The sequence below is a fragment of the Alosa pseudoharengus genome, unplaced genomic scaffold, assembly GCF_046254945.1.
Source record: "Alosa pseudoharengus isolate Yale_2024_CS ecotype anadromous, Long Island Sound unplaced genomic scaffold, YU_APseudo_1.1 YU_APseudo_1.1_scf_21, whole genome shotgun sequence".
NCBI lineage: Eukaryota > Metazoa > Chordata > Actinopteri > Clupeiformes > Clupeidae > Alosa > Alosa pseudoharengus.
Window position 1 is genome coordinate 30,327,165 of NW_027468674.1, and position 26,350 is coordinate 30,353,514.

The 26,350-nt window shown below is 41.8% G+C and overlaps 2 protein-coding genes across 3 annotated transcripts in view; one reads left to right on the forward strand and one right to left on the reverse strand.

The window, feature by feature from the left end:
- Positions 1–4,622: 4,622 nt before the first annotated feature.
- On the forward strand, positions 4,623–18,570 carry slc17a7b (solute carrier family 17 member 7b). The gene is made up of 13 exons (XM_076299025.1): positions 4,623–4,684; positions 11,231–11,483; positions 11,757–11,875; positions 12,188–12,302; positions 13,351–13,438; positions 13,717–13,803; positions 14,364–14,506; positions 14,937–15,086; positions 15,231–15,363; positions 17,178–17,288; positions 17,433–17,560; positions 17,891–17,960; positions 18,269–18,570. The coding sequence occupies exons 1-13, from the start codon at positions 4,623–4,625 to the stop codon at positions 18,568–18,570; spliced, it is 1,761 nt and encodes a 586-aa protein (XP_076155140.1).
- Positions 18,571–22,107: 3,537 nt separating this feature from the next.
- LOC143138122 (Fc receptor-like protein 5) overlaps positions 22,108–26,350 on the reverse strand; it is a 33,360-nt gene continuing 29,117 nt past the window's right edge. Inside the window, exons 4-8 of one of the 2 annotated variants that reach the window (XM_076298573.1) lie at positions 25,983–26,276; positions 25,266–25,547; positions 24,845–25,075; positions 24,229–24,599; positions 22,108–24,147 (exon numbers count right to left, since the gene is read on the reverse strand). In XM_076298573.1, coding sequence (XP_076154688.1) covers positions 23,884–24,147; positions 24,229–24,599; positions 24,845–25,075; positions 25,266–25,547; positions 25,983–26,276 — 1,442 coding nt within the window. In that variant the 3' untranslated portion in view covers positions 22,108–23,883. Of the gene's footprint in view, positions 24,600–24,844; positions 25,076–25,265; positions 25,548–25,982; positions 26,277–26,350 lie in introns of both variants that reach the window. The other variant, XM_076298572.1, reaches the window with a different exon arrangement.

Below are 26,350 nucleotides of genomic sequence, written 5' to 3' on the forward strand. Positions count from 1 at the left end.
ATACAATTTTGGCTGTTGTATGCAGTGTTGGGAGTAATGCGTTACAAAAGTAATGTAATTACTGTAATATATTGCTGTTTGCTGTAACGCGGTAATGTAAGGCATTACAAAAAAAAATGTGGGTAATATTTACTCGGTACAAACTTCAGTAACGCGCGTTACAATGCAGTTTAACCCAAAATTAAGCGCTTGTTTTGTTTTGATACATATTCGCAAACACCACGCGAGAACAACAGAGGAGAAAAAATCCGCGCAAAATAGTAGAACGTTATCTCCTGATGGTTGAATATGACTGTGGCTGCAGCAGATTCGCAGGCGGACTCTATGCGGGATGGACATAAGCCTACGCTCATTATTTTCAGCTTGTCAGAGACAAGGCTATGAGAACATAATAGTTAGTGCACTTTGTGTGCGAAACCGAAAGATCTCTCAGCTCGCAAAATAGCACAAGCAAATTAATGAAACATCTAAAGTAGTGCCACGCTAATCTTTTTGATTCTTGATAAAACACAAACTATGCTGTTGTGCATGTCAGCTTTGTGCTGTGAACTTAAATTGAAGAGAATAAAGGGATAGAAATGCAGAAAAAGATTGTGTAGCCTGGCAGTGCCACCACGCGCATCACGCACTTTGCGTTGGGCACCAAAGGACAGAGGGGGCACCCAAATGTAACCAATGAATAGTAGCTTTACTGCAAACTGCGTTTCACTCTTCATCAATAACGTTTACAATGTCAAAATGCACTAACACGATGTTACATGCAAGTTTGATACCTTTTGGGTTCTCTCAATCACCACGTAGTACTAGAATTGGTGGGTCTTCAATCATTCGTTTTCCAAGCATTTAGGCTACACGAAGCACATGATATGCTGAGTCGACTGAAACGCATTCCATTCAGATAGCTAGGTGGATACCAGGCTCATAATTCACTTGTATTCGCAAAACGAAATGTGAAGCAACATGTCATTGCATACTTCCATTTCCAAAGCAATGAAGGTTCCTTAAAACAACTTAACATTGTGCATATTATTGTTAATATTGTGCTATCAATGTAACTCAAACAAATAAGGCTTGTAAACAAGAGCTGGCAAAAGGGCATTATGACAACGTAAAGATCAATGCTCTTAAAGTGACAGTGCACCATTTATAAGTAAAACAGCATTTCTTCAGAAATTAATGTTTAAAAATACACAGTAATGGTCTGTAAATAATAGGCCTTTTATTTTACTTTAGGTGTTTGAGTTATCATTTAAATGTCACTCACTCAAAGCCACTCACTTAGGGCACCGAAATGGCCAGCAGGCCACCATCTTGACATGTCTTTATTAAAGGAACCGTATGTAAAAATTGTATTTCAATTAATCATAAAATTGCCCTGATATGTCACTAGACATTAAGAAATCATGTTCATTTCAAATACTTATATCACTGACAACAGTAGTCTGGCCAGGATATTGTCATTTAAAAAGTGAAGTTGCAGCCCTCAACTGATGTTGATGTTGTCATGTTGTGTTTTGGCCTAATGCGCCACCCTCCACCTATCTACTAATCACAAAGTCAGTAGTGTTTCGTCATCCGGTTGCCAACTCTGCCAGTCAGAGGGGAGGGGAAGGGGATACACCGCTCTACAGTAATTTGAAAGTCATTGTAGTACCCGTTTTGGCCACAATCTTACATATGGTTCCTTTAAGCTTTGATTTACAATATAGTAGGCTCTCTATTGATTTTAATGAGTAGGCCTAGGCCTTAAAGTTACAGTATTTCTATCACAATTTACCAGACTTTGACCTTTTGTCGGTTTTTAACAAAATTCTGACTATGATTGTTCCTTGTATTGCATTAAGAGCACTGCGCCTATTGCATTCTACTGTTGCCTTAAGCCTAGCTCAGTCATTATGCTACAGTATACCACATCTCCCTCCATTGGAAGAGCAAGCTGCATTGAGCGTAATAAACTGCATTTAGAATGGCAAATCCATATTTCTAGATATTTTGGTGAAAGTAACTTAAAAGTAATGCAATAGTAGTGTAATGCCTTACAATTCAGAGACAGTAATATTATAATGTAACAAATTACTTTGAAATGACAGTAATAAGTAATGCATAGTACATTACGATTTTGAAGTAACTTGCCCAACACTGGTTGTATGTGCACATAGACAATGGTTATCAGGGATTTTGCTGAGCCCATACAATGATACAATGACTTTCTTTACAGAAACAGGTCTGGTTTTGATGCAGTGCCATCTAAGGTGCAAAGATTTCCCTGGATTCTCTGAATGTTTTAACTATATTGCTGCATGTCCTATAGATTATGAAATCCCCAAATACTTCACAATTTCATGTTAAGAAGCATTAAAATTGCATTGTTTCATCATTTGTGCACACAGGTACACAGAGTGATAAATACTCCTACATCTTTACTTCTAAGAGACCCTGCCTCTCTGGGATGCTCTTTTTCATACCCAATCGTGTTGCCAGTTACCTTAATTACATTCATCCTTTTGTTTTTTTTATCATTACACAACTTTTCCAGCATTTTGTTACCCCCGTCCCAAACTTTTTTTGAAAGATGTTGCTGGTATCAAATTCAAAATGAACATATATGTTCCATGAAATAGTCAAATTTCTCATTTTCAACATTTGATATGTTGTCTGTGTCCTTTTTGCAACTAAACATGTGTTTAAAAGATTTGCAGATTATTAGATTCTACATTCAACTTTTTTTCTGATTTGGGGTTGGGGTACAACACAAATGAGGAATTCCCATAATTTAAGTGTCATAGGATTACATACATTTAGAAGGAAAGAAAGGTTGTGGATGTGAAAATATGGTCACCTGGCAGAGTTGTACAGTGTTTTGCTCTCATAATGCTTCATTAGGCTTACTGTACATATGTGCCATTGATGATTTGTTTTCTTTTGTCCATTAATATTCTCTATCAATCTCTTGCACGGCTGCCTCCTTCAGATACCCTTGACCTGCAAGAGCCCTACTCTCCCTCTGTCTTCCCTGGCTGCGAGAGCCGCATGGAGAAAGGCCTGGGCAGAGGAGTGGAGAGATGGAGAGACAGGGGGAGGGAGAGAGGGAGGGAGGGCTACGGAGCCCTATCCGACACCCCCTCCATCATCACGCTCCCTCCATCTCTCTCTCCCCCTCCCTCTGCGTCCTCATTCGCCTCGCTGTCCCTCTCTCCCCCGTCCCCGTTAAAAACCATCTCAGCACAGGACCTGGAGAAGAGCTTCCTCTGAGTCGCCCCTTCAGTTGAGCTGCCACACACTAGAGTGACTGTTGTATCGGTCACTAACGTCTTGTGACCAGCAAGATTCGGTGATAAATGCCAACTGTCAAGGAGTAGCACTTCTTCAGCTTTACTACAACTTCAAGTGCTGTTGCTTACACTAATGTTGATTGTACAAAAGTAATGTACTGACTTAGCAATTGTAGTGCCTTCCTGATTGATTACACGGGCCTATAACCAAACACAGCAAATAGAGATTAAGTAGTGTTGCGTTATGTTCCGTTACAGTGCTGTCTACTTCACAGAACACCCTTCCCTTTTTCAACCAGGCTCATTTCAACTCTATGGTCTGCCGCAACAATGTCAGCTGACCAATAGATGGCGTTATGATGTTGCTGTGAACTTAGGAGATTTACACATACAAGATTCATGAAGTAATGTTTGCTGTTCAGTAGTTTGTAACAATGCATTTATGACAAATAAATGTAGACTTCGCTACCATCAAATACTGTATACCATCAATCTTTTGAGATTGTATGTCATGTTAAATAGCAAATTTAAGAACATCGAAATTTGTGGATTCTGAAGTGTACTGATTTGACAGGAACTCGTAAGTGAAAATGTAGGCATGCAGTTCTTGTACCTTAGCATTAGCAAGATCTGCACCTCTGTGGGCGCATTTTCAGCTTATTAATGGGTCTGTTACTTTTCTCTATGAAGTTTGGGTTCTAGTGCACCCCATGGAGTGTCCATAGCGCGCGTGCATGTGTGTTGCGAGCCGGGGTGGGGGTGAGGGGTAGGTACAGGAATAGATGTTAAGACTCAATGCTTCGCGAGCGGAAGTGACAGACCCATGGTGTAGATTTACTATCAGCGCCTGTAAGCCGCTTTCAGGACCACGGTCAGCGACAACCCACCTCCGACACCACGCTATCTCTCTTTCTAATGCCCCCCACCCGGCCTTTTGTATCCCCTAGAATACATTTTACCAAATGTATTATTAACCCTTTTGCATAGTGAAATGATCAGGATCAAGTAGTCTACACCGTTTTTTTATTGCTTCTTCAAAGTACGTCCCTTCACAAATCGGTCACAATCACGCACACATTTCAGCCTAATTTATTCAACTATGAGAAAGTGAAGGAGGAGTGTATCATTCGACAGGGTGGGGGGATGGGGGTTGGAAGTTCAAACTCTGACTGGACCAACATGTTTGTTGTGGAGGAGAACTGTAAGGAACAGCGCACGGCTTAACTGTGCGCAAGTGATCGCGAGGTGAAGGGCGGGGAGAGGGGGAAGGGGGGCAGAGCTGCGTGAGCGAGCGGGAATAGGAGTGCGCGCTGGACAGCAGCACACCGGTCGGAACCTGGAGTTACAAGGATGGAGGTCCGACCAGATCGGGCAAAGGCGGTAGCGGCCAAGACACTTGGGAAATTATACAGGTGAGGTTGTTTTTCGCTTTCTTGCACAGTTGTGGATTGAAGATTGTGCACATCTTGTCAATTAGTCCCATGGAAGTTGGATGCGGCAGGTCATTAGTGGTACTTCGAGTAAGCGCAATCTCACGTCATCCCATCTACAGATACTTGACGTTCCCTTCGTTTTTAAAGTTTCATTCGTTTGATTTTCCTTCTGTTAAGACAAGTTTCACTTTTATTAGATTTCTTATTTGCTTGTGGAGAATGTCGGACGACAAAGACCTCTAGTGGAGATCAAGGTGCCGAAGGGCCCGGATTAGTGAACTGCGGGTGAGGTGACCCGACCAACAGCTGCCGGCTATTAGCTCTCATTGTGGTTTAGCCTTTACCCCTTCTTTCATTGAAAAATAGAAATAAACGTTAATTTGTCACAATTGTTTAAGTTAATTGTTTATACAGCAATAACATTTGCCTACCCCATAATGCACATGGGTAGTTTCATTAAACTCTGGAATATGCTTGATATTAAAATAATTGAACATTTATACATTTTCAGTATATAGTCTTTCTGATATTTAATTTGTCTTGTGTGAAGTAATTAATGGGCAAACCGGACACTGGCCCTAACTAGATTAAACGCACTGTAACGCTATTAATAACGACGTCGCACAGACCTGTGCATGGTGTCACTTGGCTTGCCAAGTTTGGACATCTTTCCCTTCCCGACGAGTTATTTACCTCATTGGGATTTTAGATTACAGATGCCAGTCAATGATTCTATTGCTTTAGTTGAGGGTTTTTTTCTAAGTGCATGCATTAAATAGCCAAGTCGTTAACAAAGGCGGCATAAATACAAAAACGAAAACATAATACGCATAAGAAATGGCTCAGTCCTTTTGTCTTTATAGATTAATTTTAAATAAATAAATACATAACCGCAACAACATAGGTATAGCCGACTTGTGCAATGCACTCTGAAGCAATAGACATAAAACAAAAGTGTTTTACCACACTTAAATGTATAGAAAAGTACATTATGTTCGTTTTATTATGGTGTAGACCTAGGCCTAGATTCACTAATTAAGTGAATAACCCTGTATGCGAGCAATGAAGTTTATACCTTACAAGGGACTTGTAATTTCCCACTATTCTGGCCGAAATTTCTTGTCAGACAAATAGGTGCTCTTAGAGAAGTTTGTCTGCCAATACATGGTGGAGAACAATGTCGGATAAATAACACAGCATCGATGCGCTTTCACTGAAACGAGCCCTCATCCTTTGCTATGTTTTCAGCTATTCTACTGCATAGTCAATGGGTCAGAAAAGTTAAACTGTACATGCTCATTGTATATAAAACACAGATTATTATGTTACTCAGTATTAAGTATTATTCAACGAACTATAGTTTAATTAACCAACATTAAGGAGAGACCATACGCTTCTGTTCTGCAAAAAAGAGCAAATGAATTGGCTATAGCCTACTGGCAACGACCACTTCAGGTGCATCTTTTATTCTAGACTGTCTCCTAAATTAATGGCACGACAAAAGGAAAATGTGGTCCTTTGCACCTTTCCATTCTTGTCTCCCCTCTCTTCTTCCTTTCTCTCATGCGGCGTAGACTTTCTGACTTTCAATAGGGTACTATGCACGTGGACTTCACGATTCCCCCACCCTCGAGATTTGACGGTGTGTCTAAACGCATAAATCCGCTCCAGAAATAGACCTAGCCACCTCCCTGCTGTCGGCCATCGCAAATCCAAACCCCTCCACCAATCTCTCTCTCTATCTCTCCCTCTCACTGTTGTTGCTCTCTTTCTCATCCTTGCACGACACCTCCCTTCTCACTCACGCGGGATTACCCTAACTTTGCGGGCGTGGCCGTGGCTCACAACCATTCTTTCCTCTCCATAAGCAGGTAGCGTACATTTTTGAGCGATAAGGAGTCGCCCTTTTAATGATTATGTTTCATATATCATATCGTCGATCGATCACGGCTGGTTACCTATTTAAAAACCCTAGCCTACTCCTTGCCAGTCCTAAAGCCCATTAGGTATTGTTTTGGCATTAACAGGGGATTCCAGCTAACTTAGCACAGTATGAGAACACGTTTAGCCTACTTCAGCCTCGTCTTAAGGGTTGCTCCCCATGGCCTATATCAAGACCCATTTCCACCGAGGGAGTGGTCCCTTGGTAAAAAAAAAAAAAACTATTTGTCCAACTGAATCTCGGACCTTCAGTCAGGCATTGCTCATGTTGTACTAACCGGCCTGGCATTAGTTGAGCTGAGTTGATTTGGTTGTGCATGAGCCAAAAGTAGAAGGGCGTGGGTGTGGGGGCAGATTTGTGATGCCATTTCAGTGTATACTCAAGTTATTATCTATTTATACATTCTTGAAAAAAAAAACCTTTCAGAGGTGCAGCAAACACTTCAGCTCCATAGAGCACTCAATGTCCCACCTCTCTCTCTCATTCCCTCTCTCTTCTCCTCTCTCACATTCCCCCTCTCATCTCCTCTTTCCCATTTCCCCTCTCCTCTCTCACATTCCCTCTCTCTTCTCCTGTCTCTCATTCCCTCTCTTTCTTCTCTTCTCTCCCATTCCCCCTCTCTTCTCTCTCCCATTCCCTCTTTCTTCTCTTCTCTCCCATTCCCTCTCTCTCCTCCTCTCTCCTCCTCTCTCCCATTCCCTCTCTCTTCTCCTCTCTCCCATTCCCTCTCTCTCTTCTCCTCTCTCCCATTCCCCCTTTCTCCTCTCTCATTCCCTCTCTCCCATTCCCTCTCCCTTCTCTTCTGTTATCTCCTCTTAAAGGTGTCATATTCCTTAGTTTACAATGGTTGTTGGCATTGACAGTAAAAAGATGTTTTGGTTGTTGGGGTTAGTTTAGATGAGAGTGTACTGCATTGGCGACCACTATAGTCAAGTGAGAGAGGTCTCCTATACAAAAAATAAACACAGTCTTTTCAAGTTGTTGAGAAATTCCTTGCCGTTCATATGTAGGAATGCAGTATTTTGGACATGGAATGCAGTATTTTGGACATGGAAAGCTGCATTGCAAGAGCATTGTACTATATTTACTGTGTAATTCCACATTTGTCCTATAACTGCAGTTATTTTTTAACGTTATAGGGAAGCCTATGATTGGCATTATGTTCACAGTGACAAAGGGTAGTTGAAGAAGAGACTAATGAACCTCCGAATATGATAGATTTGTGAGAAAGAAAGATGGGGGAGGGGAGAAGTAACAGAAATAGGAGTTGAGCAGATTAATAATTCATCTGCAGAGGAGCATTACTATTTAATCAATGTTAAAAAAAGCCAGCAGCAATCCCATGTTAACCACTTGTGTACATTAACTGAATGTCTCTGTGTGTGCCCATGTCCTACCGTTTGTGTTTGTATTGTGTGTGTGTGTGTGTGTGTGTGTGTGTGTGTGTGTGTGTGTGTGTGTGTGTGTGTGTGTGTGTCTGTCTGTCTGTCTGTCTGTCTGTCTGTGTTTTTGGTTAGATCTTAAAATTTGCAGTATCGTTGTGTGTTGTTAGTGTGGCATCATCTGTATGTGAAAGGTATTGTAGGAAACATATTGCTGTTTTATGTAAATAAGTGTTTATGGGGAATAACTGTAAAGTGTTAATTGTATAAACTAAATTTAATATGAGTACCGTAGTTTTGGGGTGATTCTCCAAAAAGTGTATACATTATTAAAAGTATACGTTATTATTTCCGCTCTGTGAAAAGTAACACGTTTCACTACTCTTTACATTACTTTGGCATTACTCAGCAACATGGCCTGAGATGTAATGTCACATAATTGCCTGTTACTGATAGCCTGTGACATTAACCGTACATATGGCCACTATCAGTGCACAAACCTTTCCAAATAGTATCCTAATATTTTACAGATGAATAAAGTAGCACTATCCTTGTACTATAAAAGTCATTTTGAATTTATGATCAGTAATGTGTTACAGTACAGCGGAACAGACAAATGTAATGTGATTAGTGACATATTCCTCTGGAATGCTATGCCATACTGCTTTCAAAGCATTTTCTATAGAGGTTGTATAGTATTTGGTATTAAAGTTGTTTTTCTTATCATTATGGTCAGTCTATGTTCAGACAAATATTTTCTTAGTTGTTTGTTGTTAGACTTAAGGTGAGTGAAATGCAAGAGAAGGAATGTGTGATGATGATGATGATGATGATGATGATGCTGACGTGCAGTATAATAACAAGATGTCAGGTTTTTAAGGTACATTTATGAGGTGTTTTAAGTTTTTGTGGATATGATTAACTGAATAAAGTTATGAAATAACATTTACTCACTGTAATTCTGTCCTCTTATTCTATATTTGTTTATATATAAGTTTGTCATTGTGTTTGTTTATTAATTTCAGACACCCTGTTGTGGGGTGTGGAGGGGCATTATTATGTTCTATACCTCCTTCTTGATTTATTTACTCATTTAATACCATAATTATTAGGTATTAACTTGATGTCAGCTTTAGGTGTTGGTATGGTTACTTACCAGACATAACTGCTAAAGTGGTTGCATCTGTTTGAATCAATGGCTCATTGAATCAATGCATCATTTCAGTGTTTCTCCACTGAGGACTCAGCTGTTATAAAGATAGGAGTTCTTTATTTAACTGCAATATATCATCTTTCAAATTATATAGGACATAAAAGACATGAAGACATGTCTTTTTAGGGTAATGGATAATACGTTTTATGTGAAGTGCATTTATGGTGGAACTGGTGGCACACTATTAAAATACAGTATGATACTATTGAGGACAAACAAACAACCAAGTTAAACAGACACACTGTATCGTACAGTGTGTCTCTATTGAATTGTAGAGATAGGCATTGCCTAGCTTTACTATACAGTATGTGAATGTTCTAGGGATAAGGATGGATGAGATAGTACTGAGGTGTAAGTACTGAGGTTTGTGTGGGTCTTAGATGTTTGAAATTGATGATGGGTAATTGTTAGATTGTTGGTGTTGAGGTTTGTCTATGTAGTTGGTATGAGGGTCCTGAATGGTTTGTGAGGATGTGTGGTGTTGTGGTTTGGTAAGTGGTTTGGTGTGATTATGTTGGCGTTGATTAGTCTGGTCTGAGGGCTATTTTCTGAATGGGCGGCATCTGCTAGGGCTCTGGCTATGTGTGGTGCTGTTGCTGAGTGTGCAAGTATATTTGTGAGGCTGTGAGTCTTGAGGTGTGTTGAGGCTTGCCCGGCCTCATGTCTAATGCATGGCTCTAGCTGGCTGACAGCCCGATACATATTTGATGGCTCCCAGACGGGCTCCTGGCAGTGAGAGTTTGTCTGCTTACCCAGTCAGCCACAGAGCAGGAGTCAGAGGAAAAAATGGAAGGAAGAAGAAAAGAAAGCATCAAGATTTCATGTCAACAGAAAGACAGACTCTAGAAAGTCTGCTAGACAGACACAAAGAAAAAAAAAGATTGAGAGACTGAAGAGGCAAGGATAGAGGATATCGACAGATTTGATGAAGAGATGAAGAAACAGGGAGAGAGAGAGAGAGAGGGCCAGAGACAAGATGGAGAATGCAAGATCGTGAAGGCAGGGGAAGTGGAGGAGGGTCCTGAGGTGAACTGTGCATCTTAACAATCCGATCAGGCACACACAGAGCCCTCATGGGCTGCAGAGCTAGTCTCCCCGCAGTGCAGCGCTCTAAAACACGACCCGGCATCATCCACTCCCATACGCTAAAAATATCCGCTATACACAACTCAGCGTACACATCAAAGCTTTATCGACCCGCAAAGATACAGCCCAAAAAGTTATTTTCCCTCTGATTTCTGAGGATATTTCATGTGTCAAATAAAGTGTATCTTTTTTGTGTAAATGAATGCTAATTCTCTGTGGAATTTCTTTTCTCTTTGCCCCTGGGCAAGAATGTTCTCTTTTTGAAAAGCACTTGAGTTTTGATGTTGGCTGTTACCACTGAAGATTTCTGCCCCTTGTATTAACTAATATGGATACACAGTCAGGTTTCCCACAAATAGGAAAGGTAAAATTTACATTCCAGGTCCTTGGATGTAAATACTGCTGTGCTACATATCAGATGCATTTTTATATGTAAAACTATCACTATTTTAAAGGAAATTCTGTGAATATGCACGTATTTGATTAAACATTGGTATCATTATGGTTTTAAAATAAGTTTCTTGGCTTGGTAAACTTGGATCATACAGAATTGGTAAACTAGTTTTTCAAATTCTTTTTGTTACTTGCCTTTTCATTGTTTTACCATCTAGCACCTACCATCTGTGTTTTATACTCAATACTGTCATTTTCTATGACGTCAACTGTGAGCTGGCCAGGACAAGACTCCTCTGAAATAGCAAACCTGTGTACTCTCTTTACTTACCAGTAGTGAGTCAAAAAAACTCCTGACGTCAGCGCACTTAAGTAGGACAAACTTATTTATTCCTGTTTGATGTCTTCGCCAGTGATAAATCAAAGAAACAGGGCGGATATAAGGATCCAAGCACCTACAATGATATACCACCCCTCTCCTTCCACCCCTTCTCTCCTACCTCCCACAGGGTCCTCGAGAAGCGGCAGGAGAATGGCGAGACCATTGAGCTGTCGGCGGAGGGCCGGCCAGAGCTTGTTGAGGAGAAGGAGCTGCCGGTGGTGGACTGCACCTGCTTCGGCCTGCCGCGGCGCTACATCATCGCCATCCTCTGCGGCCTGGGCTTCTGCATCTCCTTCGGCATCCGTTGCAACCTCGGCGTGGCCATCGTCAGCATGGTCAACAACCACACCATCTACAAGGGGGACAAGCCCTACATAGTGGTGAGGGAGAGTGCTGGTCTTTTGTGCCAACACTTTGTGTCAACTGTGCAAACATTCATTTAGCCCTTTCTGTGAAATGTGTTCTGCTTTGGCAATGTGAAATGAATATTTGTTACCAAAGTGCCAAAGTGATGCTTTTATAATCAAAATAGAGACTTTTGAAACAGAATCCTAAATAAAAGACAGATACAGATATCGGATACAGTATCAATGCTAGTCATTCCCTTCACACCCTCTTATAATCTCACTCTCTCTCATTTTCTCTCCCCTCAGAAAGCCCAGTTTTCATGGGACCCGGAGACAGTGGGCATGATCCATGGCTCATTCTTCTGGGGTTATATTGTCACACAGATCCCAGGCGGATTTATTTGTCAGAAATTTGCTGCCAACCGGTGAGTTTACAATCACTGGAAACAACTGATATGCAGTCAGTCTCTGAATATAGCACACATTTATTATTATTTATATATTTATATTCACATGTATTATTAATTGTTAATAATCCACTACTCTTATTGTCACTTTGATGTCTAAGGCAAGCTGCCGTTCCTATTTGCTGCCCGTCAGAGTGTATTGAATTGCTCTGTTATGTATCACCTTTCCCATGCATATAATTCCACTTATTCCTTTTTTTTATCCCTGTTCTCACTAACTCATTTCTCTCCTCTTTAGTCCTCACCTCTCTCCTGTGTCTCCCTCCGTAGGGTGTTTGGCTTTGCTGTAGTTTCCACTTCCATCCTGAACATGCTGATTCCTTCAGCAGCGCGGGTCCACTTTGGCTGCGTCATCTTAGTTAGGATATTCCAGGGCCTTGTTGAGGTACTAGCCCATCAGTGCTCACCTGACGTGTATCCAAACTGAAGTAATTATATTATTTGGCCCTCCTAGCTCTGTCTCGGACATAACACATAGAACACATTTTCACCTTGAAATTTTCATAATTTTTTTTGTTTTTCTTGATACTTCCTCAAGTTTTCATAAACAAGTTAATAGTGTGGTGAAGGGTAGCTTTTAACAATTCAGAATCATAGCCAAACTCAAGTCTGTTAGCCTAGCTTAGCGTAATTCTCTGCAAGAGGGTTATTCCAGTTAACTGGTATAACCCACTTCAGTTGAATTATGCTAAGCTAGGCAAATGGTGTCCAACTAGGTTATTGGATGCACAGAGAAGGGTATGTGTCCTCTCATCTAACTCTGGACGGCAATTTAGCAAAACAAAGAAGTTTGTGTGTTCCTTTAAGTCTAATTTAAAAACATATCTTTTTTTCTCTGGCTTACTCATGGTAACTATTTGTTGTTGGTCTATTTGTTTCCTCAACTTTATCCATATTTTATCTGTCTTTAATATTGTACATTATTTTGATTCTCATATTATATTCCTCTTAGTCTTTTTTATCTGATAATTATTAATTATTCTCATGTAGCCTATTATGTTTTGTCGTATATCATCTGTCTAATTGTAAAGCACTTGGAACAAAATGTGCTATATAAATAAATGACCTTGGCTTTAACCTGACAGTCGATGCCAAAGTATGGTCGATCAGGGGCTGGAGGGAGAGGGAAAGTGTGTGCAAATGAAACAGTGAAAAGGAGAAGGCAGGTGCAAGGTTAGATGTACAGTACACCATAGGGCTTTTTACCTGCCATATGTTCTCCCTTCTGTTTTCTTGTTTGAGTGTGGTGTATTGCTGTGTTGCTGATGATATGGTATTCAGAAGTACAGAAGAACCGATTGGGGCTGATGATCCCCTAAAATTCACCGCAGCATGTGTGCAAAGTTCAGTATAATAGGACATTATCTAAAAGCTGCATCCCAAAATTGTGCTAAACTGTTTACTGTCTCTGCTCTCTTACTTATTTATGCCAGGGTGTGTCTTACCCAGCGTGCCATGGTATCTGGGCTAAATGGGCTCCACCCCTGGAGAGAAGCCGATTGGCAACAACAGCCTTTTGCGGTAAGTGCTGATTGGTGTAGATGCCTGTTTACTGATGCCACATCTCTATGAATCTCCTGTTTTGTAACTGCTATCTCATATCGAACAGCTCACAGCTGACTGCATTTGTAAAGGCAGAATTCTGTTGCCTTTGAAACTACATTTCTTGTTCTGACACTACATGTGACCCCAGTTTTATGAACTTTATATTTTGTTTGTTTGCTTACATGGCTCATCTGTCTGAGCGCTTCTGCATGTGTGTGTGTGTGTGTGTGTGTGTGTGTGTGTGTGGGCCTCAGGTTCCTATGCGGGAGCTGTGGTGGCCATGCCTCTGGCTGGTGTCCTGGTGCAGTATGCTGGCTGGCCCTCAGTGTTCTATGTGTATGGTGAGTCAGATCCACTCGCTCTAAGAGGATTAATGAGTCATATGAAGAAACGTTCCGCTCTCATTCAGAGTTGAGAGGTTAATGTCCATAGCTACAGACATAACATTTCTGGCATTCTAGGAAGGGACGTGTGGGAAGCAATGGCCACTCTATTTGTTTTGTATTGTCTACAACAAGTGCTTTAGGCAGAGTATCCACGGTCCTGTAGTTGATAATCATTCATTGAAATACATGAAGACCGACAGAGCACATTTGACAAGATTTTATGAGTGTTCATGTTGTTGGAACTTACATCACTCTTAAAACGAATGTGTTGAAAACAACACAACTTGCGTTATTTTTAACACATCTCTGTGTCCAGATAGGGACAACACATTCATTTTAAGAGTGATGACATAGGTGGGCCCAAGTCTGTCTATGCCTCCCCCCTGCATTGCTTTTCTTTCCTCCATCCTAATCTCACTTGTATCCTTTTTATCTGCTCTCTCCACAACACCCCTCCTCCTCGTTGTGCTCTCCACCCTCCTGTCCACTCCTCCTACCCCACCTGTGCTACTCAGGGACCTTTGGGATCATGTGGTACATTTTCTGGATAATGGTGTCCTATGAGAGTCCCGCTGCCCATCCTACCATCACTGCGGAGGAGAGGCAGTACATAGAAGAGGCCATTGGAGACTCCGCTGGCTTTTCCAACCCACTGCAGGTCCAAACCCTATAACACATGTCCACCATTCATGACATGAGAATTATTTTACAGCAATATGATATCTCTGTTATTATGTTAATATAAATGAACCTTCCTGGCTGTTACACACTAGTAGTGGATTGCAGCTGCGGAGCTCTTATGCCACAGACTGTTGCTCTCAAACATGGTATTGGTAAGGTCTAATAAGACCGTGGGAAAATCCAGTGCTCAGTAATTACTTGTATCACTGAGTGCAAGGTTTTAAGAGGATGCTGCATCTCTAATGAAAAATAATCTGTCTAACACACAAATTCACACTAAGTTGTGGGAGTAGATTTGTGCTCACATTCACTTGAACACTCAATGAAGGTGTGTGCAAGTATTAATAAGCACTATACACTATGTGATGGCTTGTGAGTGTTTACCTCTTCTCCTCTCCGCTGTGTAGAAGTTTAAGACTCCCTGGAAGCAGTTCTTCACCTCCATGCCTGTCTATGCCATCATTGTGGCCAACTTCTGCAGGAGCTGGACCTTCTACCTACTGCTCATCAGTCAACCAGCATACTTTGAGGAGGTGTTTGGCTTCGAGATTAGCAAGGTAACACACGCATGCACGCACGCACGCACGCACGCACGCACGCACGCACGCACGCACACACACACACACACACACACACACACAGACTGCCGTGATAATGCTTCTACGTTGGATTGTAACTCAGTCACCTGTTCCTTTGTTCAGGTGGGATTGGTCTCGGCCCTACCTCACCTGGTCATGACCATCATAGTGCCCATAGGGGGGCAGCTGGCTGACTATCTGCGAGAAAACAACATCATGACCACCACCAACGTCCGCAAACTCATGAACTGTGGAGGTGAGAGAGAGAGAGAGAGAGAGAGAGAGCGAGAGAGAGAGAGAGAGAGAGAGAGAGAGCGAGAGAGAGCCTGTTTGCTTTTGTTTGTGTAAAGCACATTGAATGACCTCTGTGTATGAAATGCGCTATATAAATAAAGCTGACTCGACTTGACCTGACAGGGCCTAAAATATATAGAGCAAAAAAGAAGACAAGAGAATGAATGGGCACAAGTGAAAAACAAAGATGTATTAACAGAATGAAGTAAGTTTGTGGCTGACACTTCTTTGAAAATGTCTTAGTATAACTTAAAAGTGAGACTGTTTTAGAATGGAGAGATCAATCAGATCAGTGTGTGTGTGTGTGTGTGTGTGTGTGTGTGTATGTGTGTGTGTGTGTGTGTGTGTGTGTGTGTGTGTGTGTGTGTGTGTGTGTGTGTGTGTTTGTCAGTGAGACACTGTAACCTGTGTTTGCAGAGTTTAGCTCACAAAAACAAAGGGCCCGGTGACAGAGAATAGTTCTGCCTTCCTCTGTTTTCCTGTTTCCAGAAAGCAAAGATATTTATACCCAGCTGTCATGGTTTGGATGCAGATTTAACCTTTGTTTGACAACAATGTGTTAAAAGAGAGACCTTGAGAATATGGTTTACTGAAATATACTGTATATACCACCTTTAAGATAGTGCTTCCCACAGGCTTTTGAATATGGTGGAGGGAACACGCTTGAACTCTTTAAGGGGGCCTTAAATTGTTATATGTATCAATCTGGTAGCCTTGAAATCTAGACGCACCCTAGCGGCAGCAAATTACTTTTGCTGCCAGGGCTATCAATCTGGTGCACTTTTACAACAAATTAAGAGGTTATATTTCTTTATTCATATTATATGTATATTCATGGAGAATTTTGTGCTGTAAAATAGTTGCTTGGGAATTCAACCAAAAACACACTGGTGGTGTGGTAGACCTATAAACGGAGAGGAGAGGATTTCTTATGCAGCAAGGTGGCTAACAAGCTAGATTGAACAAGCTAGTTATCCAACAAGCTACAAAGATTGACTGACTTATGGGTGGGGGGTGTGGGGTATTGGGTGTTCATAAAATCTTGCAGATGATGACGAATGACGAATAACCAGATGTTTCTGGTCGTCTTTAATTCTTGTATACCCGTAGCCTTGTTGTTTGTGTGAGTATCATTCTACAAAGAGCTCTGGTGCGGCACACACACACACACTTGCAAGTGAGGCTCAAGAGAGTGGGCTGCCTGACAGTGATGCGATGACACAGAGCGTTGATAAGAAGTGCAAAACAAGCTGCACACTTGTGGTCACATGAGCGCACAGCACACTCCGCTATCAAAGCCTGTCAACAAGCAGTGTTCTCTTGCATGAACTATAGCTATTGTGTGGCATGTGGGAGCATCAGTGTTTGTGGTTAAGGTCTTCCTAATAGTGCTAAATCAGCTAATTGATTTGGCCTAGTTATTAAATGACCTTTACTTAGACTCTTAGTGCCTTTGCACTTTGCCCTTCATTCAAATGAAGGCCCTTTGTTTCCATAATTGTTTTGCATAAAAACGTAGATCTGAATTGGCGGCAACAAAAGAGTCACCAGTGAAAAGAAAGTAATTGAACATCGATATGTGGTCTGTTGAAATATTTTCTGTCCATGGTGAAACTATGTCAGGGCAAATTAAATTATGGTGGGCTGCTGATGTCTTGTCAGTTGGTGGGAAGCACTGCTTCAAAAAGGAACCACAAACTATCATGGCCTTGAATGACCTGATATCTAACATTGATGGGACAAATTCAGGATCCTCATTTGCTCTATGTTCTTTAGGTTTTGGGTTGGAGGCCACATTTCTATTAGTGGTGGGGTTCTCTCATACCAAAGGAGTGGCCATATCTTTCCTGGTTTTGGCTGTAGGCTTCAGTGGATTTGCAATATCAGGTACGAGCATCAACACTTGTTTAACAACATATTTACCCGGATAATTGTGGGTGATTGTTTTTGCTTTGTCAACATCAAGGCAGGTTTCATATCGTAATACTTTGTTTAGATGCAATGCTGATTAATGTGTATGTGTGTGTTCAGGGTTTAATGTGAACCATCTGGACATCGCTCCACGGTACGCCAGCATCCTCATGGGTATCTCCAATGGTGTCGGCACACTCTCGGGCATGGTGTGTCCACTCATTGTGGGCGCCATGACCAAGAACAAGGTGAGGAACTGACCTGTCAAGATATCCCATTTCTTCAATTCTTGAAAGACTTCTTTTGCCCTTCTGAAGTGTGAGTACTGTGATCAACTGTCACATTGCTGTCTAGGTGAGATGAAGCGCTTGTTTAATGTGACTCCGCTCTGTCATCTGAGACTAGAGCTTCTCTCTCTCAGTCTCTGCAGTCGCATACTGTCTGTCCTCAATCTCTTCAGATTACTGTCTCTCAACACCCTCATCTCTCTGTCATTAAAAGAGTCGCTCTTTTTGTTTCACCCTTCCTACCTTCCTTCCTTCCTTCCTTCCTTCCTTTTTAACTTCTTGCACTCTCAGACGCGAGAGGAATGGCAGTATGTCTTTCTCATCGCCTCACTTGTGCACTATGGTGGCGTGATCTTCTATGGTGTGTACCTCCCACTATCTCTCCGTTCAATTCACCTGTCTCTCCCTCTGCTTGAGTCACTGTCCATAGGTTGGATTGGTTAAAGACATAAAAGACTTTTATTTGTGATCGTCATATGTCATAATGTTGTCAAATTTTTAGGTATTATGCATTTAGTTCATGTGATATGCTATTGCCATATGACATACAGTGTGTAGTCCGATTTTTAATTTACTTATATGCCCAGTTTCTGCTAAGGATTAAATCTGGTCAGGATAAGTAAGGCGGAGGCGGAGGTGTCACTTAGGTCACTTCTCTCTGATTCCCAGGAATCTTTGCGTCTGGAGAGAAGCAGCCGTGGGCTGAGCCGGAGAACATGAGCGACGAGAAGGTGGGAATCCTGGGAGAGGACGAGCTCGCCGACGAGACGGAGGAGCTGTACAGGACGTCCGGCGGCGGAGGCTACGGGGCCGTGAACCAACCGGACAACCCGAACGGAGGTGGGGGAGGGGGCGGCGGCGGCGGCGGAGGGGGCTGGGTGTCCGATTGGGACAAGACGGAAGAGTACGTCCAACCCACAGGAACCAACAGCTACCTGTATGGAGGAGACGACGACAGGGAACTGACGTAGACAGAGCGGTAGAAGGCCAGAGAGGGGTAACAAACAGATGGGTGGAGGGTGGAGGGTGGAGGTCAGGACTGAAGTGTATGAAAAGACTGAAATTGGAAGAAGTGGGGAGAGGGGGGCTGAACAGATTAAATGAGAAGAAATATGAGAATGAGTGAAGCCAAAGATTACACAAAACAAAAGATAGAAAACATACCTTAGAAGAAAACAATTGTGTGTTTGGAAGTGTCTCTGTGTGTGTTTGTGTGTTTGGAAGTGTCTCTGTGTGTGTTTGTGTGTGTGTGTGTTTGTGTGTGTGTGTGTGTGTGTGTGTGTGTGTGTGTGTGTGTGTGTGTGTGTGTGTATGTTTGTGTTTGTGTGTTTTATGAGGATGTTTTGTGTTTTAATGTGTGTCAGAGCATCTCACAGCAATGCTCCACTGCTAGCTCACCCTGTTACCCCTTTTGATTCTGATGCCCCTTTCTTAAGTAACTATGGCCAGTTTATATTTAGTTGGACCTCTTTTATGAGGTACCCTAACCACTGTTGCAAGCCTCAATCGATAGGAGAAATGAATTGGTCAGAAAGAGGAGGACTGGGAATATCCCTGTCAAGGAGGAAAGGAGTGTATTTCTCTTGTGCCAATACAATACTCAGTGTGGTTTGAATGTGGCATTGGGCCCTACAAAATGTAGAGTAACAAAAATTCGCCCCTCTTAATATATGATGCATTCTACATTCCTGCATCTTTGCTTTAAGTAGCCATACTATATTGACACATCTTACTGTAGATTTATAACCTGTACTGAAATGGTGCAGCAATTGAAATTAGGCATTTTGGGCTAGATAAACAGTGCCTAGAGAAGAATTTCTAATATGATAGATTATCGTATTGATTCTGTATATTGCATTTTTATGTTTTGCAGTGCAATAGCATCTTGAACACCAGTGTAGATCAGAGCTTGAATGTTTGTCATACTAAATTGTTGTTTGTTTATTTGTTTGAAGTTATAATTTGCATTATTTTGTCACATATATGTAACCATCGGCCTATCAAGCGAATCTGTGAGGCCTGCTGATGATGAGAGGGATGAAAGGAAGAGTGAGGGGGGTCATTTAGTTCTTACCGTCCAATCACCCACTCCCACACATACAAACACATAGAAAAGGTAATTAGCTGAAACAGTCTGATCCAATCACAGAGTCTTTACTTAATGACTGACAGCAAGCGTATCCACACAGATTTCAGTTAAGGAGGGTTGTGTTAGTGCAACTTAATACCTCTCACCTAGAGAACTGAAATGATACTTTCCTTTCATCTCTCTCTTCACTGCCCCCCCACTTTCTGTCACTCAACTCCCTCCCTCTTCTATTTGATCTCTGTCAGTAATCTGTTCAGCTCCGAACATTTGAATCTCTCTCCTGATGTATAGGCGTCCTGTGCTTTGGCACTGTTAAAAGGGGTGTGTGTTGTGTGTGTGTGTGTGTCTGTGGGTGTGCACCTTGTTTGTATTTAAGGAGAGAGCATGCACCCACCCACACAAACCCACATACACTAATCTATGTATCTTTAAATCAAATCATAAGCAATAATCGCCCTCCTGGAGTTTGCACCCACCAGCACTGTTCACACGTACACTCTGGGCGTTGCTATGACACCAGGGCCAAAGCTGAGCACCATTTCTATTCAGAGTAGTTAGGGAGAGACGTCACTGGACGGTTAACACGTATCCAGGAGTTTGCTCACAGTATGCGGTAAGCCTTCCTCGTTGTGTCCAGGAGGGGGCGCAGTAGAGTCTTCAGCCACTTCCTCTACGTGTGCTTTCTTTTGTTTCTCTGTAAATTTTATTATCAGGTTTTATTATTATTATTCAAATGTTTCTTCTTTACAGTTACATGTAAAAAATGTATATGTAAAACAACATGTACATGTGAAAATGAAATGTGTAAAATAACAGAAGAGATATGTATTATGAATAATACTATTATTTATTATTACTAATACTGAACATAATGACCACTGTCATGATTTGAATATTATTTATTTTGTCTTTTCAACCTTTGCAAGTTTGTTTACTTGTAGATGGTGTGTACATTGGGAACACACTTCCAGTGTTTCAAAATAAAATTCTGTACTGTAGTCTGGTCCTAACTCTGAATCTTTCTTTCCCTCCCCCTCTCTTCCCTCCATCAGTTTTAAGGACTAATGGAGGTTTGATCCCTCGTTCCTGATCTACAGGGTCAAGTTACTTTTAGATTCCCCGCTTTTTCATCCCGTTTATTGATCTGATGAAAGGGATACTCCCACAGAGAGAAGAGAGAAGGTTATCCTGCTGTAATGTTGCATAGCAGCTGCAGTCAGAGCAAACACACACACACACACACACACACACACACACTCTTACACAAGACTTGCTGAATATTTCATAATGCCATTGGCCAGGGACTGCTCTTCACTTTATAGAGAGCAAAAGGCAGAATCATTCTGTTTTGGTCTTTGGGTTTGTCTTCATTTTTCAACCAAAGGCACGGGCTCTACATTCCTTCCCTCTGGTGTCTACGTTCTTTCCCCCTATGCACAACAAAACTGATTGGGATTGGGTTAACTCAGTTGCCCACTCAGATGTTTCCATACATGATTTTGAGGATTTAGCTCCCTCTGCTGGTTAAACATGGAGCAGCAAATACCACATACTTCTGCACAAACTCCTCTAATCTCCTGCCAATAGTTCATGCTGCACAGAAGTCTCGTCAGTTAGCTCTTATCACAAAAACTGCCCAGCATGACAGAACTAGGACTCAAATAAAGTTATGTTTTTAAAACATCTGGTGCTCAAGTCATGTACAAATTGGGTTTCCACCTGATTCATTAATACATTTTAAGGCCATTCTTGAAAATGTAAGTATGCAATGCAATATGCAATTAGAGGAGCACTTTCTACCTGCTGTGTTATGTGAATTAAAAAGAAAGACCATGCTGCTTAAACCAGGAGTTTCGAACACCTGTGGGTTCAAAACCTAAACGTATACAATGCAGTTTGAGGTATTTTTGACGACTCTAGAGCTCCCCATAGAGTTGTGATATATTTATATTTTACTTTGCCTTTGTAAATAGCCTACTTCTCATGGCTTGTTCCCCCCGCGCACAATTAAAATGCTTTTGTGTGACTTTCCTGTTTCAATGGTCAAAATTCACATTAAAAAGATGGATAGAAACAGGGCTACAGATGAGCAAGAGCTGTAGAAGCTGGATTGAGAACCTATTTATGGAACACAAGTCATACAGTATATCATTAGAGACTTTACCTCCCTCTGGTGGTTGAAGAGTGAAAGTGCATACAATTTGCAGATGATACAGATCTCTTAATCTACGTTAGAAGGCTTTGGTTGCGTCTTCCTTGACCTAACCTGGAACCTGATTTTTATCAAACATCTCTGTAGGGGTCTTTTTCATGTTACTAGACACATTTAATAACAGTTGTGTGCCTAGTTAGTTTAAAAGTTTCCACTGTCCAGTCTTTGGTTTTGTTTAAAAAATGAAGTGCAGACACTGCATTTCTCTAAATAAATTCTTTATTATTTAAATTGTAGTTTACAGCTATTTACAAGCTATCACTCTGTAACAGTTACTCTGTTACACTGTACCAGTTTAACAGTTTGCCATGCAAATTTATTCATACCGAACAATTCGTATACACATTAGTAATTCAAAGTCATTTTTAAAAAAATAACAGCAGATAAAAAGTGCTTAATAAATCACAGGTATCATTTGACAGGTAAAACACACACATTTTAAACACATAATTTGAATAAAAAATGTTGAAACTGGATATAGTATAAGATATAAAAATAAAAGAATCAACTATTACATAAAACGGAACAGATAGTTCTTAACACTCTGTTTATATAAATCGAAGGCTTCATTTAAAAATATAATTTCAAAAAGTTTAAACCTACCCACCTCTAGCCCATCTTTTAATAACTAAACGTCACTTCCTATTTCCTACTCTAACATGTAATACACAGCATCACTGCTATTCTGCAGTGAAGAAGAAGAAGGCTGCACTTTTACAAACGTGTTTATTGCACAGGCGCGTTTCGGCTTAGCGCCTTCCTCAGTTCCTTGAGCACACTGCCAAGCCGAAACGTGTAACTTATACGTTTGGCCAAGCACTCTCAAAAATAAATAAGAAACTGAGTGAAGCTTGCTCTACCACACAATTCACATTCAATGATCTGATCATATGAATGTCCACATGTTGTTTCATTGGTTTAAGAATACAGTTGCAAAACAATGGTAATGATGAAAATAATGATAATAAAATGAGATGTATTAACTTATTAACTTAAAGCATATATGTTGTGCTATCTGCCTATGTTCTATCTGCTGTGGTGCATTTAAACCTCCACCTCCCACCCCTGAAACTGTAAATGTGAAAAGCATATATTTTGTTCTGTCTGCTTCATGTCAACCATTAGTATCATTGAGCAATATTTAGACAGAGAAAGCATCAACCAGTTGACTACAGAGGAAAAGCCTGACTTGATCTGGCATTCTTGTCAGAGTTCCTCCACAGGTCCTGAAACACTGTGCTGGACCGCTGACAATAGAATACACCAGTTGGCCCTGACTTATCCTGGTCTACCAACACATTAGCAAAAGCCAAGAAATCTCCTGCGAGTCAGTATTTACACGAGTGCCACTGAGTCCACCATCACGTGCAGCATCACTATGACACCGTGAACAAGACACCCTTCAGTGCATCATGAAAACAGCACAAAGAATCACTCGCTCAACAATGGAAGGAATCTACAGAACCCACTGCACCCGCAAACCCATGCACATCTGTAGAGACCCGACCCACCCCAGCCAGCATCCTCAGCCCTCTGCCGTCTCGTCTGGTGAGCACTCCAGAGCCCTGCACGCCCGCACAATCTGACCACAGTGCTGTCACACTGCCAAACTCTTTCCTGTTCTGTGCAGTATTTACATAATGTGCTACTGGCCTCTCCTGCCCCCAGCACCGGGCATAGTAATGATATGGATATATTATTGATATATAGTATAGTTTTATTTTGCTAACTTATAACCTAAGTGTATTTCATGTATAGCCTTAACTAGGCATATATGTATACGTGTGGCATTTATCAGCTTTTCTTGTGTTTTGGAAATTTTAGGATATTTAATGCTTTGTTTCTAAATTGGCCTATGCAATGGTTCTACAGTATGTCATCTGTGTAGGTATGTGTTTGAGAGTATGTATGTTTTTGTGCCTGATCATTCATATCACTTTAGCCTGACCAATCCCTCTTTTCTGACCAATCCTTGTCTTCTGATCAATCCCTCTCTTCTTCCTTTTTATCTTTTATGGTCTTTCTCTTCCCTCCACCTCCGTCATTCTTACTGTCTGCCTGTTTTTTCAGCTCCTCATAGCCCCCATCCCCCCCATCGCTCGCCAGCTTTTGGTACAACCCTTTCTCCTCCGGTTCCCCACCGTTGCCCCCATCCCCTGCCGTTGGCTTTAAGGTTTCGTAGGTGTCATTCTGCTTAGTGCCCTTCAGAGCTTCATAACCCCCATCTGCACCCTGGCTCCCAGTAGCCTGCAGTGTGTGGTAGACTTCAGCCTGCGCTTTGCCCTTAAGTGCCTCATACCCCCCATCTGCACCCTGGCTCGCGGTAGCCTGCAGTGTGTGGTAGACTTCAGCCTGCGCTTTGCCCTTAAGTGCCTCATAACCTCCGTCACCTCCATCCCCTGTCCTGGCCCCCCCAACAGCCTCATAGCCTCCATCAGCACCGTCGTCCGGCCTGGCTTGCACAGTGTGGTACTCATCTTTGTCTGAGCCTTTCAGGGGCTGGTAAGCGTCATCCTTCGTGTCATCGTCGTCCTCAGCACCCTTCTTCCTCCTCACGCTCTTCATCGGCACGTCCCCCTGCAGGGCAGATTGCCCGCGCCGCTTAATACGGCACACCAATGCAATTGCCACAAGCAGCAATCCTGCTATAATGAGTACCACCACAAGATAGATTACTGGGCTGCCAGCGGGAAGGACCTCTGAGGGGAAGAAAGAAAGTGATAATTATGAAATACAATAACACGAAAATACAAATGGTCTCATTTAGCAATCCTACTATTTGATATCTTTGAAAATCTACTTAAAGGAAAAATAAGCTAAGAAATAGCGTTAATAAATATGGGCAAGATGACCAATGGATGCTACAGGGCATCTCTACAGGACATAAGGTGGGCATCATGGGCAAAATCCTGGCAGAAGAATTGAAAAAGTTGTGTTGACTTACCAATGTTTTGGAATTTACTGGGGCGAGAGGCCCCATCGCCCCAGACAGCTCGGCAGGCATACTTTCCAGGCTGGTCATAGATGAGTCTGCTTGTCTTCTCCTCACGCCATGTAAGTTCCATAGCATTGGGTTCCCGATGGTACCAATAGAAGCTTGAATTAGTTGGACAGTCAGAACAGGTACACAGTAGAGCTGAGGCATCCTTAGTAATGACGGCTGTTCGTGGACGAGCTGCGAAAGACACCAAATCACATGTGTTAAGCCCGGCTGTGCCTTCTGGGAACCGGTTTGACTTTTTCATCTGGAGATGAACCATATCTTAACATTCTAAAACCAGTCCCCAACTTGACAAAAGCACCTCTGCATATTGCAAAATATACTGAGACACAAGCATAAAGGTTCATGCATTTAGGTGAGGTACCTCTGATAATTAATGTTTGAGGATCTGAGGGCACATTTTTCTTTAAGGCTCCATGAGGTTTTATGAAAATGTATCTGTAGGAGGCTATGCATCGGTAGGAGCCATCGCTTCCATCAGTGACAGAGATCTCGTAAGAACCATCCGTAGCAGATCCGAGCATTATGTTGTCCTTGAAGAATTCCGCTGATTCAATTTTGGCACCTCCTCTGACCTCACACCTCAGTGTCAGAGGTTCCCCCAGCACGGCAGGTTCAGGGGGGATCTCTAACAACACCTCCATATCTGGGAGAGACACAGACAAGCTGGTTAGAATTAGCTGTTTGGTTGGTATGCTTACTGATGGTATCTTACTGCAGAGATTTCCTTATGTGTGTTCAACAGCAGTGTGTTCAAGGATTGGTATTTCCCCCTAGCTTTCATTTTCACCATACTGGGTCCCCCTGTAGTGTCATTTGTCAGTCTGCAAGGTTCCATCTGACTGACATACACACTGGAAAAGGTTCACTTTTCTGAGCCACTCCACCAAAGTTACAGTACATGGATGTAAACCTGGATGTTCTGGATGCAGAGTGGCAATGAGAGAGATTCAATTGTCCCTATTATAAGTCAGTTGTCCATCTTTGTCAAATATATCCTTTCACACCCAAGAGTGGCAACATGATTTTGATGCACAATTAATTATTGCTTGCCAATAAAACTTAGTTGTTTACACATTACCTGAGCTCCTGAGGCTAATGGAATTGCTGCGTATTGTGTTTAAATTATTCGTTCCCTTTTTCTTGCACCAGACAATCTCTGGAGTCTCTCCTTCAGCTGTAGCATAAAATTGCATGGTTTTCCCGGCCATTATATCTTCTGGAATCATCAAATTATACTCTTGATCATTTCGGAGAATACGGCAGATCCAGTTTGTTAGGCCCTCATCTGAGAATAGCTGAAGTAACGACGATTCATTCTTGTTGACCACTGCATGCCCAGATACGAGCGTAAGGAATGCAGGGGGGAGATAGTCTGATATAGGTAGAGTTGAAGCAGGTGGGATGAAAGGAGAACGGAGGCAGACATTAAGACACATTATGCAAAGC

Bases quoted from the DNA above. Each gene is read 5' to 3' on its own strand.
- slc17a7b (XM_076299025.1), top strand. From the start codon at position 4,623: ATGGAGGTCCGACCAGATCGGGCAAAGGCGGTAGCGGCCAAGACACTT. The intron at 15,364-17,177 runs GTGAGAGAGAGA...TATGTTCTTTAG, and splicing joins CAAACTCATGAACTGTGGAG to GTTTTGGGTTGGAGGCCACA. The intron at 17,289-17,432 runs GTACGAGCATCA...GTGTGTGTTCAG, and splicing joins CAGTGGATTTGCAATATCAG to GGTTTAATGTGAACCATCTG.